Source organism: Trachinotus anak, unplaced genomic scaffold (genome assembly GCF_046630095.1).
Source record: "Trachinotus anak isolate AG129_WGS33_773 ecotype Australia unplaced genomic scaffold, CSIRO_AGI_Tana_v1 ptg000032l, whole genome shotgun sequence".
NCBI classification, from domain to species: domain Eukaryota; kingdom Metazoa; phylum Chordata; class Actinopteri; order Carangiformes; family Carangidae; genus Trachinotus; species Trachinotus anak.
Window position 1 is genome coordinate 26,411,727 of NW_027273883.1, and position 18,805 is coordinate 26,430,531.

General features: G+C 42.0%; 1 protein-coding gene across 1 annotated transcript; it reads left to right on the forward strand.

The window, feature by feature from the left end:
- The first annotated feature begins 6,096 nt into the window (after positions 1–6,096).
- On the forward strand, positions 6,097–16,854 carry LOC139613149 (G-protein coupled receptor family C group 6 member A-like). The gene is made up of 6 exons (XM_071469534.1): positions 6,097–6,480; positions 8,391–8,685; positions 11,589–12,383; positions 12,963–13,178; positions 13,692–13,815; positions 15,134–16,854. Exons 1-6 carry the CDS (start codon positions 6,287–6,289, stop codon positions 16,249–16,251), a joined length of 2,742 nt encoding a protein of 913 aa, XP_071325635.1. The 5' UTR covers positions 6,097–6,286; the 3' UTR covers positions 16,252–16,854.
- The last annotated feature ends 1,951 nt before the right edge of the window (positions 16,855–18,805 follow it).

Below are 18,805 nucleotides of genomic sequence, written 5' to 3' on the forward strand. Positions count from 1 at the left end.
TCTTCGCAAGTCAACGTCACTGCCGCCTGCTGGACCGGAGCGGAAGGCCAGCGTTCCTCTGAAGTGCTGTTCACCGGTCTCAGTCTCTCTTGACACCACGGCTGACCCCTCAGTCCACGGAGGACAGTGAGCGCTGAAGAGCGGCCGCAGTAGTGACAGGGCAACGTGGCAGATAAAGAGCAATTCTCTTCCAGTCATCGGCTGGATCCTCTGTGCATCTGGGAAAAAAAGAAAAGGACAAACTCACTGAAAAGTCATTCAAGAGTAGGATTTTATTCAGTTATTTATTTATTTCACCATTCCCAAACTTAAACGCACTTCATTGAAATAGTCTGTAGTGACATTTGAGACATTTGTGCCAGCGGACGAATGATCCACAGAGGTCTCCTCTCCATAACAAACAGACCAGACCTATCCATAGCACCAGCCGACCCCGCCGCTGCAGAGATATGTGGATTTTTGAATGGGGATGAGCAGGTGGGAGATGGTGTGGAATGTGACTCAGGGCAGAAACGGCTTCTATTCATACAGTGGGTGAGGGCGAACTGGTGACGTCACCAGGTGAGTATCTTTGCTTAACTGTATTTCCATCCTGATCTCTGCTGCCCCTGGACCCCAGACAGTGGTTCTGTAACTGATTTCAATGTAAACTGTTTAAGATGCCTTCTGATGGGTGGCGGGAGTGTTAGTGCAGACGAAGCTGTTTTTAATGTAGGCTAATTGTGGTGTGACTTATATTTTACTTTGTGACTATAATTTATACAATTTTAATTTTACATTTGTCCATTCACGAACAGCACGGGATCAGGACTCAGTTGAAAACACCACGTTTGTATTGTATATAGAAAGAAATTCTTCTATAAGTGGGACTGAATGAAAACACACCTGGTCTGTTGTTGACCTGGACAGGAGTGAGAACCAAGGGTGTAGGTTTACTTAAGGATGGAGGACATAACTGTCTCTACCAATATTTAATTGAACTCTATGTTTGGAGTGAAGTCATATTAGATAAATCTGGTGTATCCTCCCACAGGCTACGTCTTCCAGACAACTGATTTAGGCGTCACTCCCTTTGGCGGTGATGCCACGAAAATCATTGTAAACTCCACAACCACCATGGCCTTTCCTACAAGAAAAGAAAATACAAAAATAAGATCTGCTAAAGTTCCACTTGGCAGTCGCCCACAGTTTGGGCACAAGTCAACAAGCCAGCATCCAAAGTTGGCTGACCACGATCCTCCTCTCCACCACAGATATCATCTCAGAAGAAACGCTACACCCCAAGACCCTCAGAAGCAAGACCAGATGTGCGTTATGACAACTGCAGACATTTGCCACTTTACTCTTGATAAGCAGGGGTGGTGCAACGTCTGTCCAAAGGGTGTACCAAGATGGAAATGCCAGAAACGCAATGTTTTCCTATGTTTGAATGCAAAGCAGGAATGCTTCACAGTGTATCACCAGAAATAGAGTAGATCTAATGGCAAAAAAATAAAAATAGCTTCAAGTGCTGTTGCACCACTGACCAAATTGCAATTGCCAAAAAAAATGTGTGCTGTTGTACTGCCACAGAGATGAGCAAGTTCAAACAGGGGGTTAGTACAAACAGGTCAGAAATCAGTTATTAAGAGCTGATTTGTTTCTGTGAGAAAAAGAAAAAGAAAAGAAAAGACAGCTACATTTTCCTCTGGGTGGTGCTCATGTTACTGTCAAAATGTCAGAGTTGCTTTAAGAGTGTCCATGGAACAGTCATATGCTCACAGCTTGGACTGCTTGTGAGCATATGCTATACTGCAAACTTCTAAATAACTAGTTAACTAAGCTCTTACATCGTGAAGACCCTGGAGAGACTTGGCCTGATCATGGGCTCCAGCACACTTGGACCCCCTCTAGTTTTTCTCCCAGCCATGACTGAGAGTTGATGGTGCCATCATCTGCTTATTGAACTACATCCACACCCACCTGGACAAGCCAGCGAGCACTGTGAGGGTCATGTTTTTTGACTTCTCTCACCTCCTGGCCTGCTCTGCTGGGTTAGAGGATAACAGAGATGGAGGTGGATCCCCACCAGTGTCCTGGATCATGAACTACCTGACTGCACTTTCAACACTGTGTGTCTGACAGTGTGATCAGCAACACTGGAGCCCTGCAAGGGACAGTCCTGTCTCCCTTCCTCTTCACCCAATACACCATGGACTTCAACTACCAGACAGAGTCATCAGTTTTCTGATGACTCTGCACCAGTGTATGTATCAGAGGTGAGGAGACTGAACACAGGTTTGTGGTGGATAACTTTATCACATGGTGTGAGCAATCTGCAGCTCAATGGGACAAAAACAAAGGAGCTGGTGGTGGACCTGAGGAGGAGCAAGGCACCAGTGACCCCTGTTTCCATCCAGGGGGTCAGTGTGGACACGGTGGAGGCTAAGAACACTGAAGCCCTCTTTAAGAAGGGCCAAAGCCGTCTCTATTTTCTGAGGAGGATGAAGTCCTCCAACATCTGCAGGAAAATACTGAGGATATTTTATGAGTCTGCGGTGTCTGGTTTGCAGTTGTGTGCTGGGGCAGCAGGTTGAGGGTGGCAGACACTAACAGACTCAACAAATTGATCTGTAAGGCCGGTGATGTTGTAGGGATGGAGCTGGACTCGCAGGTGGCAAGTTGTGCTGGTCAAGCACAGGACCAAATTCAGTGTTAGACTAATTCCATCATGATGCACCACAGAGCGCCACTGGAAGGAATGACTTCCTGCGACCATCAAACTTTACAACTTGTCCCTCAGAGTGTCAGACACTCAGAGTCCATAGACTGACCCTTGGACTTATTTCACCCCGGCCAGCAGACCTTAGTCCATAATTTATTTGTGATTTATTTATTTATAATCAGATATAGCTTCAATACTTCTGTTCTCTGTGCAGTTCCAAGTGGAATTATTCTACTGCTGTTTTGACAAGTGCAATTTTAAACTGTGCAATGACACCATATATTGTTGCATTTCTATGTATATATTTCAATAATAGTAGCAGACATCCTTACATATTTCTTTACGTATTTCTTTACATATTTCTATTTTTATTTAAATACCATAGTATAAGACATAGTTTTACATTCTATGTTATATTTTATCTGTATTGTTTTATCTTGATAATCTTATTTCTTATTCTCCATTCTTCGCTGTTACATTTCCATTGTTGAGGGAGCAACTGTAATGTAACTTAATTTCCCCCTGGAGATCAATAATGTGCTCTCATTCTGACCTCTCTGCTCCGGTTGCCAGCATCACCTCTCTCTCTCTCTGTCCTTCTCTCTCTCTCTCTCTGTCCTTCTCTCTCTCTCTCTCTCTCCTTCTCTCTCTCTCTCTCTCTCTCTCTCTCTCTCTCTGTCCTTCTCTCGCTCTCTCTCTCCTTCTCTTGCTCTCTCTCTCTCTCTGTCCTTCTCTCTGTCTCTCTCTTTCTCTCTCTATCCTCTCTCTCCTTCTCTCTCTATCCTCTCTTTCCTTCTCTCTCTCTATCTAGCTCTCTCTTTTTGTCTAAACTTCTCAAACTTACTGCAGATCACACACATAGATGATAAATCAGTATAATTTGAAGTTTAGTTTAAAGTTTAGTTTCCATACACGACTGTGCATGCGTATAATGCTGCAATATCATAACTGATCCCACTGATAACTGAGCTCTTAGTCTATATAACTATAGCTACAAGAGCTGTACTCAAGCTAACTTCAGAGACAACACTCTGCTGCCACCACCAGATGGCAGTTAATTACATGATGAATACAAACATGCATCAGATCCTTTATGGGACAGAAAGCTGTTCTGAGATCAGATGTAAGGAGAGATATCAATTCACTTCCCTATCATTCTGATTTTAGCTTTGAAATTATAATCTGTAACTTTTCCATAATAAAATGTCTAAAAACAACTACCTATTTTAAATATTTTTGGAGTTGTGTTCTTACATTATCCATAATGTTTCCAGCAAGTCTCAAACCTAAAGAAATACACAATTTTATTATTAATGGTGCATTTCATTTGGTTGCCTGTCAATGACTTCACATTCCACATACTCATGAAATGGTGTTGTGGTTGCTTGCCAGAAGCTCAAAATTGACTTGTATCCAGTTTAAAGCCACATTTTTAAGATACATTTTTTACACCTTGGTTGTTTTCAACTATATATTTTTACTGGTTTAAGGATTTTAGTCATCGGACGCCTGGATCTTAAATTATCAGAGAAAAAATACAGGCAGATGTTTGGCACCTCAGCTCCCCTGAGACAACCTGTGTTCGCAAACAGCATTTGCGAATCATTCATTTTAAAGTGCAACTAATTTATTTGTTGTTTCTATAGGTTTTAATCAGCTGGTCCCTTTGTTGTGGAGAGGAAGAGACCTCTGCACATAATTCGGCTGCAGGTAAAAACCTCCTGAGCATCTGACTTTGAACAAATCCAAACAAGGAGACACATCAATGATGGTAAATACAACAACTGCCCTGAGTCCATGCTGTTTCATGTTGTCAGCCAATGCCGTCCTTTGTTTTTGTTTTGATTGAGAGACCCCTGGAGGCAGAACTTACTGACTGCGTGTTTAACTGGTCAAACACTGTTTGTCTTGATTTTCCTGACGCCACTGAGCTGAATACTGAAACTTTAATGTACAAATGGATTTAAGTGAGTTTGACACTTGAAGACTGTTCTTCTATTCATCTCCTGAAAGTGATAAGTTTCTCTGAAATTAAATATATTTATAGATTCTGATTAATTGATACATGATAACATGATGCATCTTAAAACATGTATTTTTTATTTTTTTACCCAGTTTTTTTCTTATCAGAAAGTCAAGTTATTTATTTGTACACATCACATTACTCAATGTGCTTTGTGCCCTAAAATGTCTCCTGAAACTGAAGGCCAAACAGCCTTCGGGACTAAAATGACGACATTCCAAGCCTGGTCTCCAGCCTGTCATTATTAGACTGTTAATACTGATGCATCACTGGATTAACAGCATTTTACTGTTGTGGCTGGTCAAGGAGCTATTTTAATTTTGTGAAACAAGGAAAAAAGGGAACTGCAACACTGGTATGTTATAAACATGTTGATGCTGGATACAAAAATATTATTTTTTACATTAACAAGTAATTTCCTAAAGTTTACTTTTGGTCTTTGATCTGTTTCTGTGTATGGTTTTATTGAGATGTAAGTACAGATCCTGTATCTCAGGAAAGATTCAGCTGACAGCATTAAAAAGTCCTCTTCGTTGAGGAATTGTGGTGGGGTCATTTTGTCCCCACCAATGTTGAAATAAAACCTACATCTTTGTTAAAAATGTCATATTTAATAATTTGGAATAAAGAGAGAGTCAGGTGGGAGTGAAGTGCTGCAGGGGGAGATTATAATTTATACATTTCCAGAAAACAGCAGGTGAGTGTGAGTCACAGCGTAGGGGTGGGGAAAGGGTCTAATCACATCCACATTCTTAATGAGTAAGGTAAAACATGATGTAGCAGTTCAGTATTCATTTGATCTGAGACCAGCAGTTTGTAAACACTGCTGTGTGAGCAGTCTGTTTGTTGTTTCTACTTCACCTGGCCTCAACCGGACAGGTAACAGGACAGACAGACACCATGTGACACTGTTACTAACAGCCAGTACCTTGTGTTAGAGTCACCAACACTCACTCATTTCTCACTTTCTCCCTCAGTAACTCAGTAATTCTGATGATCATTTCTCTAATCTGAGCATTTTCTGTTTAGTAAAGGGAATTTTCTTTTTTCTGCAGAGAAATCTGAAGTCACTGCTCAGGTCTCTGAGAAACTGAGGTGGGCTCCTGGTTATTTGTATCAAACATTAATGTGTGATCTATGTAATCACCTCTCTAATTGCATTTTGGCATCAGCAGTTACCACATAAGGTCCTAGTTAATGCAAATATCAAACAATAATGTTCGTGTGCAAAAGTGACTGACAGCGTTTGTCTGTTTGTGCATCCATAAAGATAAAGTATATCAGATCAGATCAGATCAGTGAGAGCTGAGAAATATGCAAAACAACAACAGATGTGACGACGGCTGCTTCTGCTGAACAGTGACTCACCTGTTGTCAATCAGGAAACAGTGGGCAGGGCTGCAGGGGAGAATTTGAGATCAGTGAAGCAAGAGGGAATTTTCTTTAAGCCGCATGAAGATGCTTTAAAAGGAGAGTATCAGTGTGTTGGAGGAGAAACACCACAGACCAGGACGAGGAGCTGAGACCCAGTACAGAGAGACAGTACAGAGGGCAGGACCATGGCCTGGACTGCTCACCTCACACTTCTGCTTATGATCCTGGAGACAGGACACGCTGCTGCTGAAGCCGACACCAGAGCACTGGCAGCTACAGCCCCAGGAGACATCATCATCGGAGGAATGTTCCCCGTTCATAGGAATGTAGAGAAGAGGAACAACGACTCTTATGCACCTCAGATTCAGCCGTGTATCAGGTGAGATCAATCAAACTGATGTAACACATGATTAACAGCTGATCCTCCTCTGTCAGCAGTCACAGTTTAGTCCCATGAGTCAAAACATCCTGATATTCAGTATCTGTAGTAACAAATAATCAAATAAAAGTAATAACAGCACTATTTAAAAATACCCCATCACAAATCAAAGTTAAAGTCCTGCACTCAACTACAAATGTATCTAAAGTGTAAAAGGAGTAAAATGTTATAGTGTTAACTGTAAAACAAAAATAAAATAAAATAAAACAGTTCAGAACAGAAACAATTAAAATCCAGATTAAACAAATCGTTCTAAGACTCAGTGCATCAGTAACTGATGATACTTTTGTTCATAAGGTAAAAACTATAACTGTCAGATAAATGTAGTGGAGTAAAAAGTATAATATTTCCCCCTGGAAGGTAATGAAAAGACAGAAAGCAGAAAAAATTTTACAAAACAGCATGGGTGATTTTCACTACACAGTTATCAAAGCCAAAAGAATTCATGATAACAATATAATGATAATAATAATGATGATAATTAAAGAAAATAAACTGCTGAGGTTTGAAATGATTTTATTAGTGATTTTATTATTTTTATTAGAAGCTTATATTATGAAATTTAAATAGCCTCTCTGCCTTCCTGTCCCTGTATGTCTCCTATCACATGTACTGTAGTTATTATTGGTGCTGTAGTTATTATTAGTAGTACTGTAGTTATTATTAATTGGTGCTGTAGTTATTATTATTGGTGCTGTAGTTATTATTATTGGTAGCCTACTATAGTTATTATTGGTAGCCTACTATAGTTATTATTGGTGCTGCAGTTATTATTGGTGCTGTAGTTATTATTGGTGCTGTAGTTATTATTATTGGTACTATAGTTATAATTATTGTTGCTGTAGTTATTATTATTGGTATTTTAGTTATTATTGGTACTTTAGTTATTATTGGTGCTGTAGTTATTATTGGTGCTGTAGTTATTATTATTGGTACTATAGTTATAATTATTGTTGCTGTAGTTATTACTGGTACTATAGTTATTATTATTGGTACTTTAGTTATTATTGGTACTTTAGTTATTATTGGTGCTGTAGTTATTATTATTGGTACTATAGTTATTATTATTGGTACTTTAGTTATTATTGGTGCTGTAGTTATTATTATTGGTACTATAGTTATTATTATTGGTATTTTAGTTATTATTGGTACTTTAGTTATTATTGGTGCTGTAGTTATTATTGGTGCTGTAGTTATTATTATTGGTACTTTAGTTATTATTGGTGCTGTAGTTATTATTATTGGTACTATAGTTATTATTATTGGTATTTTAGTTATTATTGGTACTTTAGTTATTATTGGTGCTGTAGTTATTATTGGTGCTGTAGTTATTATTATTGGTACTATAGTTATAATTATTGTTGCTGTAGTTATTACTGGTACTATAGTTATTATTATTGGTACTTAAGTTATTATTGGTACTTTAGTTATTATTGGTACTATAGTTATTATTATTGGTACTTTAGTTATTATTGGTACTTTAGTTATTATTGGTGCTGTAGTTATTATTGGTGCTGTAGTTATTATTGGTGCTGTAGTTATTATTATTGGTACTATAGTTATTATTATTGGTACTTTAGTTATTATTGGTGCTGTAGTTATTATTGGTGCTGTAGTTAGTATTGGTGCTGTAGTTATTATTATTGGTACTATAGTTATTATTATTGGTACTTTAGTTATTATTGGTACTATAGTTATTATTGGTGCTGTAGTTATTATTGGTACTATAGTTATTATTATTGGTACTATAGTTATTATTATTGTTGCTGTAGTTATTATTGGTACTATAGTTATTATTGGTGCTGCAGTTATTATTGATGCTGTAGTTATTATCTGTCCTGTTCACTCAGGTTTAATGAGAAAGCCCTGGCTGCCGTTCTGATGATGATCAACGCTATAGAGGTGATGAATAAATCCCCTCCACTGACAGAGGTGAATGTCACTTTGGGATACCGGATCCTGGACTCCTGCTCTGATGTCAGTACAGCTCTGAGAGCAACTGCAGACTTCATGCAGCAGGTCGACTGCCACGCAAGAAGCAACGCCTCCACCTGTGGACAGCCAATCATGTCTGTTATAGGTGCCTCCAACTCCGAAACATCCATCGCCATCGCCAGGCAACTGACGCTCAGGATGATTCCTCAGGTAAGAGACAGGACCAGGCTGCTGATTCAGCAGGTTTGACACAGAGTTCACTGAAGCACCCAAACAGGTTTACAGCTGCTGCAGCTGATAAATGTCAGACAGATTTATTATGACCATAAACTGTCAGCTGATGCATGATTGACAGTCATTAGAGAACACAGGTGAGGACACTTTCAAGGTGAGGCGCCACAGATGCTGCAGATGCTGCTCTGTCCCACCCATTGAACACCTTCAATCCACAGCCTCATCAGAGCCTCCCCACTGAGAAGGAGAGGAGATAATGTCTGTGCAGAAAGTCTACAGATGTGTCTCCAGCTGGTTTTATGAAGAAAAGTATCTAAATGGTTTAAAAGTCACCAAATCTAGAAGGAAAAGTAACCAACATGGCTCAGTAAGAAACCTTTTTAAAGGGTCTTACAATGTGACAACATTTACATTATTTTGTTTTATTTCAGCAATTTTTTTGCATAGGGCCCCAGCAGACTTTGGAATCACCACTGCTTCCTGATCCCTGGTCCTGAAGTCTCTGGATTTTATAAATGTGTTTTTGGTCAGATGACTGAAATAATGTCTGTGTTTCACACCAGCTAAAGACATTTTCACTACGACATAAAACCTGTCAGTAAATCTCTCAGTTCTGATTCTTGAATCTTTTCCATCTATTAAAAAAGGCCGGTTGCTAACAAGTGTCTAAATGAGACGACTGAGGTTGTCGGGGACATTAAACGTCATCAGTCCAACATGAAAACCGATCTCCTCACCAGTCCACCTTTACAGCCTGGTTGTGTTTCTACTCGCTCTTACAAACTGTTACTGACTTTGTCAGAGGAAAGGTTTTGTAGAAGAGCTCAGAGCTAAATATAACTACAAGTTGAAGTTTAGTGGTGGTGACGGAGAAGTCATGTGACTGTGGTGTAGTTAGTTTATAGCCTAACATGAGCTTTTTACTGCTGCTGATTGTATTTAGGCTTCAAACGTCATAAAGTGGTGTCATTAGTGAAGATTATCCTGCTGAACCAAACCTGTCAGGATCAGAAACTGATGCTGATTTTCTGTAATAATCCTAAAGACAATGGAGAAATCCTATTGGCTGTTTGTGGGGGGAACCAGGTGATGATGACTTCAGGGTTGGTCTACAAAAAATACGTTATCCCTGCAGCGCTCTCTAAATGATGAGGAAAGGAGCTTCGGTGCCTCCTATCTTCTTAACAAATGTATAAAAAAGTCAGAAGTCCATATAACCTACTTATGTCTGAAAATAATTTATTCTGGCTCCTACTCGGTTGCTTATTTCTATGAAGTCATCATTTTAATAGCTCAACTCTTCCTACTCTCTTTCTTCATTTAGGTAATTGAAGTAGCAGTAGCTAACTATCTAGCTTGTTTAATACTCTTCATTACCTTTTGAGTTTCTGAATTAGACTGTGTCAAGTATTTATGGATGAATGCAAATGTTAGCTAGTTTCTAACTTTAGCATTAAGTTACAGTGAGTAGTTAGCTTACTAATGTTAGCTATTTTCTAACTTTAACCTGAAGTTACAGGTTAGCTAATTAATGTTAGCTAGTTTCTAACTTGAGTGTTAAGTTACAATTTAGCTAACTAATGTAAGTTAGTTTCTAACTTTAGCGTTAAGCTACAATTTAGCTAACTAATGTTAGCTAGTTTCTAACTTTATCCGTAATTACAGTTTAGCTAACTAAAGTTAGCTATCTGATGGCACTGAGCACCAGTGCCATCAGATAGTGTCATCAGTCATGAGCAGTGAGACAGTGGAGGATTAGTTGTTGTAGAGATACGTTTTGAGATCAATATAGAGTTTATTATTTCATTTTAATAGTCTTTGTGTGGCTGTGGTTCAAATTAGTCTTTTTGCCTTTTGATATTAACTTCAATAATAGACACCTGATTTGTTTTCACTCAGGAATTCAGGAGTTTTACCTTATTGGTCATTGAACAATATTAAAATCAATACATGCTGAAAGCTTAGTAATTGTATTCGTGGTTGTACATTTACTCTAAGTACTGTGCTTAAGTATAACTTTGAGGTAGCCTACTTGTACTTTACTTTTATGCTATTTTATAATCCCTAACTCGAAGGAAACTCTAAGGACTGTAACACTTCACTGAAGCACCTGCACTGTACTGGGTTCCCTCCCCTTCCCCACCCCCCTGCATTCAGAGCTTTAGTGACTGCTGGATCAGTGACATTCTGAGACCCCCCAATACATCTGAGCCATCATTAGTGTTATTAGCAGCACATGTGCCTTCCCTGCTAAGACATGTCAGAATGTCTGTTTTTATTTGAATGTCCTGTGGCCTCCCTCAGGACAGGCTTCACAGTTTTATCCTCTTTCATGATCTATGATCAGCTTGTCTCAGAGTTTACAGGTCCTGAAAAACAAGTCATTGCAGAAACGCTTCACAATGGTGTTTTAGGAGAAAAATGTAGACTTGAACACTCTTCTACACACTGTGACTGTGACTCAGGCAGACCGCCAGTTAGACTACAAAACCCACAATGCATTCTGACGTATTACAGGTGGAGCAGGAACAAACCTGTGACCAAACAAAACTGTTTGACAGTTTAGCACACAAACATCAGAGCTCAGCAGAGATGAGACTGGATCATTAAGAGCAGATCATCAGGTCAGTTCATCAGGCTGATTCTTCTCCACCTGGTAAAACTGGGCTGAATAAACAGCAGCTTTTTGTGTCCAGTAGTGGACTTCAGACTACTGGACAGCCAATAGCAGAGAGCTGACAGACAAAGGAGGGAGATGTGGTCTGACATGGATCATGTTTGGCACCTTAACCTCTGGACCACCAAGCCCCATGTTTTGATATTTTGATGAACTTTTCCATTCACCTAGAAACATCACATCTTTGTCTTCTGTTCTCCAGATAAGTTATTCATCTACCGCTGTGATTCTGAGTGATAAGACTCGCTATCCTGCCTTCATGAGGACTGTCCCTAATGACGAGCACCAGACAGCTGCCATGGTCCGTCTCCTCTGCAACAACAACTGGAACTGGGTGGGCATCGTTATCACAGATGGAGAGTATGGCCGGTCAGCTCTTGAGCACTTTGAGTCCAAGGCCTCAGAAAATGGGATCTGTGTGGCCTTCAAATCAGTTTTGTCAGATCAGTCTGTGAACAGTCACGCTATCACGCAGGCTGCCAAAACCATCTACAACAATTCCAAGGCGAGGGTCATCGTGTCATTTGCCAGGTCTAATCACATGAGGAACCTTTACCAGGAGCTGAAGGACCAGGCGCTGAGAGAGGGAAAAACTGTGGAGTCAATGAAACGAGTCTGGTTGGCCAGTGACAGTTGGTCCTCCTCCAGCTCTGTGACAGGAAACTTAACTCTGAAGGACATAGGACACGTTGTGGGCTTCACCTTCAAAAATGGAAATTCGTCATCATTCAATGAGTACCTTAGCAGGCTGGAAGCAGCTGGATATCAACGCACAAGGAATAACTCCTTCCTGCAGAAGTTCTACATCCAGCTAAATGCCAGTAAAGACTCCACAGAGGCCGAGCTGGTGTCTGAGGCATTGAAGACCCTCAAAAAACACATTGATGATGACACTGTCCTGGGTCTTGAGATGGCTGTGAGCGCCGTGGCTTATGCTGTGGCATCTGTCTGCAGGAGCACAGACTGCAAAACACCAGGCAAAGTGCAGCCCTGGGAGGTAGTCACACACCTGTGTGTGTGTGTGTGTGTGTGTGTGCGTGCGTGCGTGCGTGCGTGCGTGCGTGCGTGCGTGCTTGTGTGTATGTGTGGTATAAGTAAATTTTAGGCTGAGGATCAGGGTTCAGGTTTACAGGCAGCTAAGATTAGGACTAAGTCTGGATTCAGGTTACATCTGAGGATCAGGTCCTGGCTGTTGAGATCATTGTCACATTAAATATGACACCTTGGTTTACATACCATAAACACATGGTTGGCACAATTGGCAGCCTGTTTCTCACACTGTGGAACTGTTGGTGTTTTTCTATATTAAGACCATATTTCAAACTGTCAGAGGTCCAGGGGGTCCAGAGGGTTTATATTGTAGGAAAACATGGCTGTACAGTCACCCAGAGGTCTCTGTTTCTCTGGCAGGAAGCTGAGCTGAGCTGAAGTGCAACAAACAGGCACAGTCAAACATGAAAGGCTGAGAGTCTCTGAAGAGGCTGTTTGTCCTTGTCATGTGGAAATATTGTGGTTTGATAGACTGATCCAGGGAAGTGAGCTGATCATGATAATAATACCTGATCTGGTCCTGTAGGTACTGAAGGCTCTGAGGACACAGGAGTTTAAACTTGGAGGAAAGAGCTACAAGTTTAACATCAACGGGGACGTCAACCAGGGCTACAACGTGAACTTGTGGAGGTCAGATGGAAGAGAAATCCACTGCCATGAAATTGTGGCTGAGTACGACCTACTCACTAACAACTTCACTCACACCAACCACAGCAGCACCCAGCAGTTCAAGGACCTGAAGGTAGGCCCACACCCTGCTGCCCTTAGGTCATTTTATACACACACACACACACACACACACACACACACACTGCAGTGTGTGTTGACTAACAACATGCAAACTGTTACAGCTGACTGAACAACACTAACAGCATCTCAGTGTAAATACACAGGACATCCAGTCTGAGTCACCTGACAAAGAAAAAGCTGTGAAGGGAACAATAAAAGAAAATACAGAAATAAATCAGGAACAATGGAACAGAGAGTCGAGTGCTCAGAGATCAGGATCTGAGATCATGGTCTGAGATCATGGTTCAAGATTGTGGTTTCTGATCATGGTTTCTACTCTGTGATCATGGTATCTGGTCTGTGATTCTAGTTTCTGGATTCTGATCCTGGTCTGTGCTCTGTGATCATGGTATCTGGTCTCTGATCCTGGTCTCTGGACTCTGATCCTGTTCTGTGCTCTGTGATCATGGTATCTGGTCTCTGATCCTGGTCTCTGGACTCTGATCCTGGTCTCTGTTGTCCTCAGAACATCACGTCTAGATGCTCTAACAGCTGTAAACCTGGAGAGTTCAAGAAGACAGCTGAGGGTCAACACACCTGCTGTTATGAGTGCGCCAAATGTTCTGAGAACCAATACTCTAATGAGACAGGTAAGACACACACACACACTCTCTCTCTCTCTCTCTCTCTCTCTCTCCCTCTCTCTCTCTGGTTAAAAGTCAGATTCACCTGTTGACATGAAGCCCCTCTTCACCTGTCACCAAGGTTTGTGCGCTCTAAGAAACCAGGTGTGGTCACATTCAAGGTGCTGTGAGGAAGCACTGTGATCCAATCACATTGTGACACACAGGAAGTAGTAGGTCTCATGTTTCAGCCACAGTATGAACAGTTTGTCTCCAAACTGATTGATCTGAACAGTGTTTATTGGTTATTGATTCCTGCTGCAACAACCCTGAATCAAACAGCCTGTTCAGTTCTACTCTGAGCTCTCTGGATTGGTTCTCCCTCACTTGCTTGGTCTCTCTTCCTCGTTTGCTCACACGTCATCTCTTCATCTCACCTTTAACAAGTTTTCAGTGTAATTTGCATCAGTGAACATATCTCTGAGCACATCTGTGTAAACAGAGCCGCTGCAGTGTCCCTGCCCAGAGTACCACCAGCCCTTCAGTGTGTGAGGCTTGTGTTGTGCCAGCAGCTTTATACTACACAACAACAAACAGCAGGAGTCACTGGGTGTTACCCCCCCCCAGAGCAGAGACTCTCAGGTCCTGTGGGCAGAGGGCAGGTAGAGCTCCTGAGTTCTGCTGTGGTGGAGAACAACTTCCTGTCCCCAGGTACACCTCCCTTCTCTCTGAATCACCTGAATCTTTAACCAACTGATGTGGCGGTTGCTGTAAGGATGTTCAGGCATCCAGAGGACAGGGTGGTTATATTCAATGACAGAGGTGGTGGAGCTGCTCAGTGACAACAGACAGGAGTTACTACTAAAACACATTTATTATCAACAGCAGGCACCACAATGAAAATGCTCTGCTCTTTTACAGACACATAATAATTCACAATAACACACTGACACAAAAGAAAAGAAAAGTTCATTCTGCTGGTACCCTTTAGAGAAACGGGCCACAAAGTATGAACCAGTGTGAACTTGTTCGCTGCTCTTGTCTTCATGTGACTCTAATGACCCCCACATGAAGTCATGTGACCCTCACAACTGAAATGTGACCTCACAGCCTCCATCTGACATCAGGATGAGAATGACCCATAAAGGTCTGAAAGCCTTAGAATCTTCTGAAACAATAAGTCCAGTAAATCCAGTCTCTGACTCCTCACCGGTCCAGTTATGACCAGTTGACCCAGAACCAGGTTTGCTGAACAACCAGGTCAGGGTTGGAATTCTATGTGCAGTAGGATCAGGTCTTTGTGAGCTGGTGTGTTAATGTGTACCTGTGCTCCCTCCTCCCTCAGACATGGACCAGTGTCTGAGCTGCAACACAAGCAAAGAGTGGTCTGCAAACGGCAGCTCCAGCTGCACCCCCAAAACCACAAGTTACTTCTCCTGGCACGATGGCTTCGCTGTGGTGCTCCTGGCCTTCGCTGCCCTGGGCATTGTCCTGGTTCTGATGGTGTCGGCTCTGTTCTTGCACCAGCGTGACACTCCGGTAGTGAAGGCTGCTGGGGGGCCCCTGAGCCAGGTCATCCTCTTCTCTCTGGTCATCAGCTACATCAGTGCCATTCTGTTTGTGGGCCGGCCCAACTCTTTCCAGTGTAAGGCTCGACAGGTGCTGTTTGGCATCAGCTTTACTGTGTGTGTCTCCTGCATCTTGGTCAAGACCCTAAAGATCCTGTTGGCCTTCCAGTTCAACCCTGAGCTGCAGGAGGTTCTGCGGAGGCTCTACCAGCCGTATGTCATTGTCAGCATCATCGTGGCCTTGCAGGTAGTTACCTGCATCTGCTGGCTGGTCCTCGGAAGCCCATCTGAAGACATTGTCTCGCAGCCCAGGATTCTGCTGGAGCAATGTCACGAGGGCTCAAACGTGGCCTTTGGGGTGATGTTGGGCTACATAGCCGTCCTAGCTTTTGTGTGTTTTGTCTGCGCCTTCAAAGGACGCAGACTTCCACAACACTACAACGAGGCAAAGTTCATCACCTTCAGCATGCTGCTCTACCTCATCTCCTGGCTGCTCTTTATCCCTGTCCACGTCACCACTCCAGGAGTGTACCGGTCGGCAGTGGAGATGGTCGTCATCCTCATCTCTAACTACGGCATCCTCAGCTGCCATTTCTTCCCAAAGTGCTACACAATCCTCTTTAAGAAGGAAAAAAACACAGAGAGTGCATTCAGGAAGAAACTCTACGAGTATTCCTACAAAACCAGCGACCCTGTCTCTGTGTCTGGATGTTCAGGGTCAGAGCAACAGTCCAGCTGTCAGCAGGTCACCATCAGTGCTCTGTCCCTCTCTGTGCCTGCAGATCATCCTCTCAAACCTGCTGTTGTGACAGACTGCAGAGACACAACCAGCTGCACAAGTCTGCACAGAGGCTCAGAGACACGGCACCGCCTCAGGAGAAGCACTAGCATGTGACTGACGTTAGAAATATTCACTCTAAAGATTTTACATTTGAAGATCTGAGGTGAGAGGTCAGAGGTATTTATAACCTGAGGATGCTCTGTGAGGACTGGATTCCTGTAAATTGTTTGTCATGTCAGCAGACATCAGTGCCAACACAGACATGAGAGTCTGCAGACTGTTACAGCTGATAGAGTTTGTCTGTGGACTCCACCTGATCACCCTGAGCCTTCAGGACCGTCACAGTGAAGTCGGGTGTAGCTGTGGTCAGCTGCCATCCTGGGACATTTTCTACAGCACTGAGGGTGTCTGACCACAGCTGCCATCCAGCACCAGTCATGTCTGTGTTCAGTTAGTCAGTTATTTGACCCTGCAGTAAGTAAAGACTGAGAACACATGGAAGAACACGTTACAGAGCCTAAACATTAATGTGAAATGTTAACATTTCATGAAAACAATTCCAACTGAAGTTATAATATGTAACTTTTCCACATTGAAATGTCTAAGATTGTTTCATTTGGTCTCCTGTCAGCGACATCATATCCTGTACACATTATGGTTCCTCTTGATGTTTTTCAATAAAAAAAAGTATTACGGCTGCTCCCTAGAAGCTCAAAATTGACTTTTATCCTGTTTTTACATTTTACACTGTTACAGACCTGGCTCCCGGTTTGTAACAAAAGAGTAGCTGAAGGTTGAGAGAAATAACTTTTTAAAATGTGGGATCAGTGGTGTAGTGCATGTATAAATGAGAGAAAGTATGTGGGAAAATGAAGAAAAAATAAATGTAGCTAATGGGGATGGTGTCCTGGATGTTTGGCAGTTGGAAGAGAGAAAGAAGCTCCAGGCAAGCAGCTCTTTCACCTTTGGCCACTCCCTCTCAGGATGCAGCCAACCATCTTGGACAGGCTTCCTCACTCAGGCACTCCTGGAAACAACCAACAGAAATAACATAGTACAGAGACCATCACACCCCCTCCCATAAAGAGAAGGACACACAAACAAACAAAATAGAAAACATGTAATACACAAAATGTAAGGACATTTTAATAACTTCTGTCTGTTACATAATGATCCGATTGCCCTTAAAACCACCTGCTCTACCCACTCAACAACTTTGGTATCTTGAAGCAAATTAAGAGGAGGAGACAAACAGGTTACCGGAAGAAATGAACCATTATATAGACCTTTACTGAGGCAGTGCACATGACAGAGCATCAGCCACAACATTCTCAGAACCTTTTATATGGCGAATGTTTAAGCTTAACACTTGAAGAAATAGACCACCAGACTTTTGACATTTTCAAAAGCACACTGACACTGAGGGGACCAATCACACATGACCTTGGAACTCAACAGGGAAGTAAGACGTGCAAGTACAGTGGAGAAATTTCTACAAAACCCTCTGTAGTACCCCACCAACAATGCATAAGTTAGTTCTTAGTGGTCGGAGGTGGAAATTGATCATTACCAAGAACTTTTGCTCTACCGGGGCGAACTTGACCCTGGCCATCCACCCTCCCCAGATAAGTGAAAGTAACTTGGGCAAACTCACATTTCCCAGAAGTGGTCATGTTCACACACGACTAAGTGAAAACCTGGTGTTGAATTCTGTGTTGGGATTTGTGGAATTTTGTGTTGGGATTTTGGGGATAACTTTGTGTTTAATATACATTTGTGGTAATTGAATTGTGCTTGTGTTTGTGTATTTCTTCATGGGGGGGGGGGGGGGGGGGGGGGGGGGGTACAGGGTACATCCTTTGTGAGGTTGGGTTAAAATGAAATAATAAAGATAACAAACTAAAGTAACTATAGACACACTGACTATTGACAAAGACCTACTATCCTAAATGCCAAGGGGGAGACCTGGCTGGCAGCCCTTTAAAAAAAAAAAAAGAAAACTGAACCGAAAACATATAAAATTAACAAAGCTCTAAACCCCAAACTGTCACAACATCACTGTGAAGAGATAAATACTACCAAAGTTGGACGTGGGCAGTGGGCCATCACAGTCATTTAGCAAATGCTCAAAAGGTTGGCCAACTGCTGGAATGAGATTCAAAGGAATGTCCTGAAATGTCCTTTTTTAGTTTTAGTCATTTAGCAGACGCTTTTATGGACGCTTTTATCCAAAGCGACTTACAGAAGGGGGGATAGGGCCGCTCGGAGCATTATACAGATAATTGTGGAACTTGTCAGTGATTGCCCATTTTAAAGCCAGGAATTCTAGCTCCCCTGCGTGGAGGTGGTAGTTATTTTCAGCTGCTGTTAATGTGCGAGAGCCATAGGTAATAACTCTAAGCTTGCCATCTTTTTGATACAATACCACTCCCAGACCTTGGTGTGATGCATTAGTGTGTACAATGAATGGCTGAATGAAATCAGGGAAACCTAGCACTGGTGGATGCAGCAAGCAGTCAGTTAGCTGTTCAAGCACCTGTTGGTGCTGGTCTGTCCACATGATGGGCTTGTTTGAGGGCACAAAATGGCTCACTTTCTTTACCTTTGTATTTGTTTTTGTGTTGTTGTCAGGAGCTTCCTTTGAGTCTGCTTTCAGGAGCTCGTACAG

Coding starts and splice junctions, on each gene's coding strand:
- LOC139613149 (XM_071469534.1), top strand. CDS start 6,287: ATGGCCTGGACTGCTCACCTCACACTTCTGCTTATGATCCTGGAGACA. Junction 8,686..11,588: donor CGCTCAGGATGATTCCTCAG/GTAAGAGACAGG, acceptor TCTGTTCTCCAG/ATAAGTTATTCATCTACCGC. Junction 12,384..12,962: donor GCAAAGTGCAGCCCTGGGAG/GTAGTCACACAC, acceptor CTGGTCCTGTAG/GTACTGAAGGCTCTGAGGAC.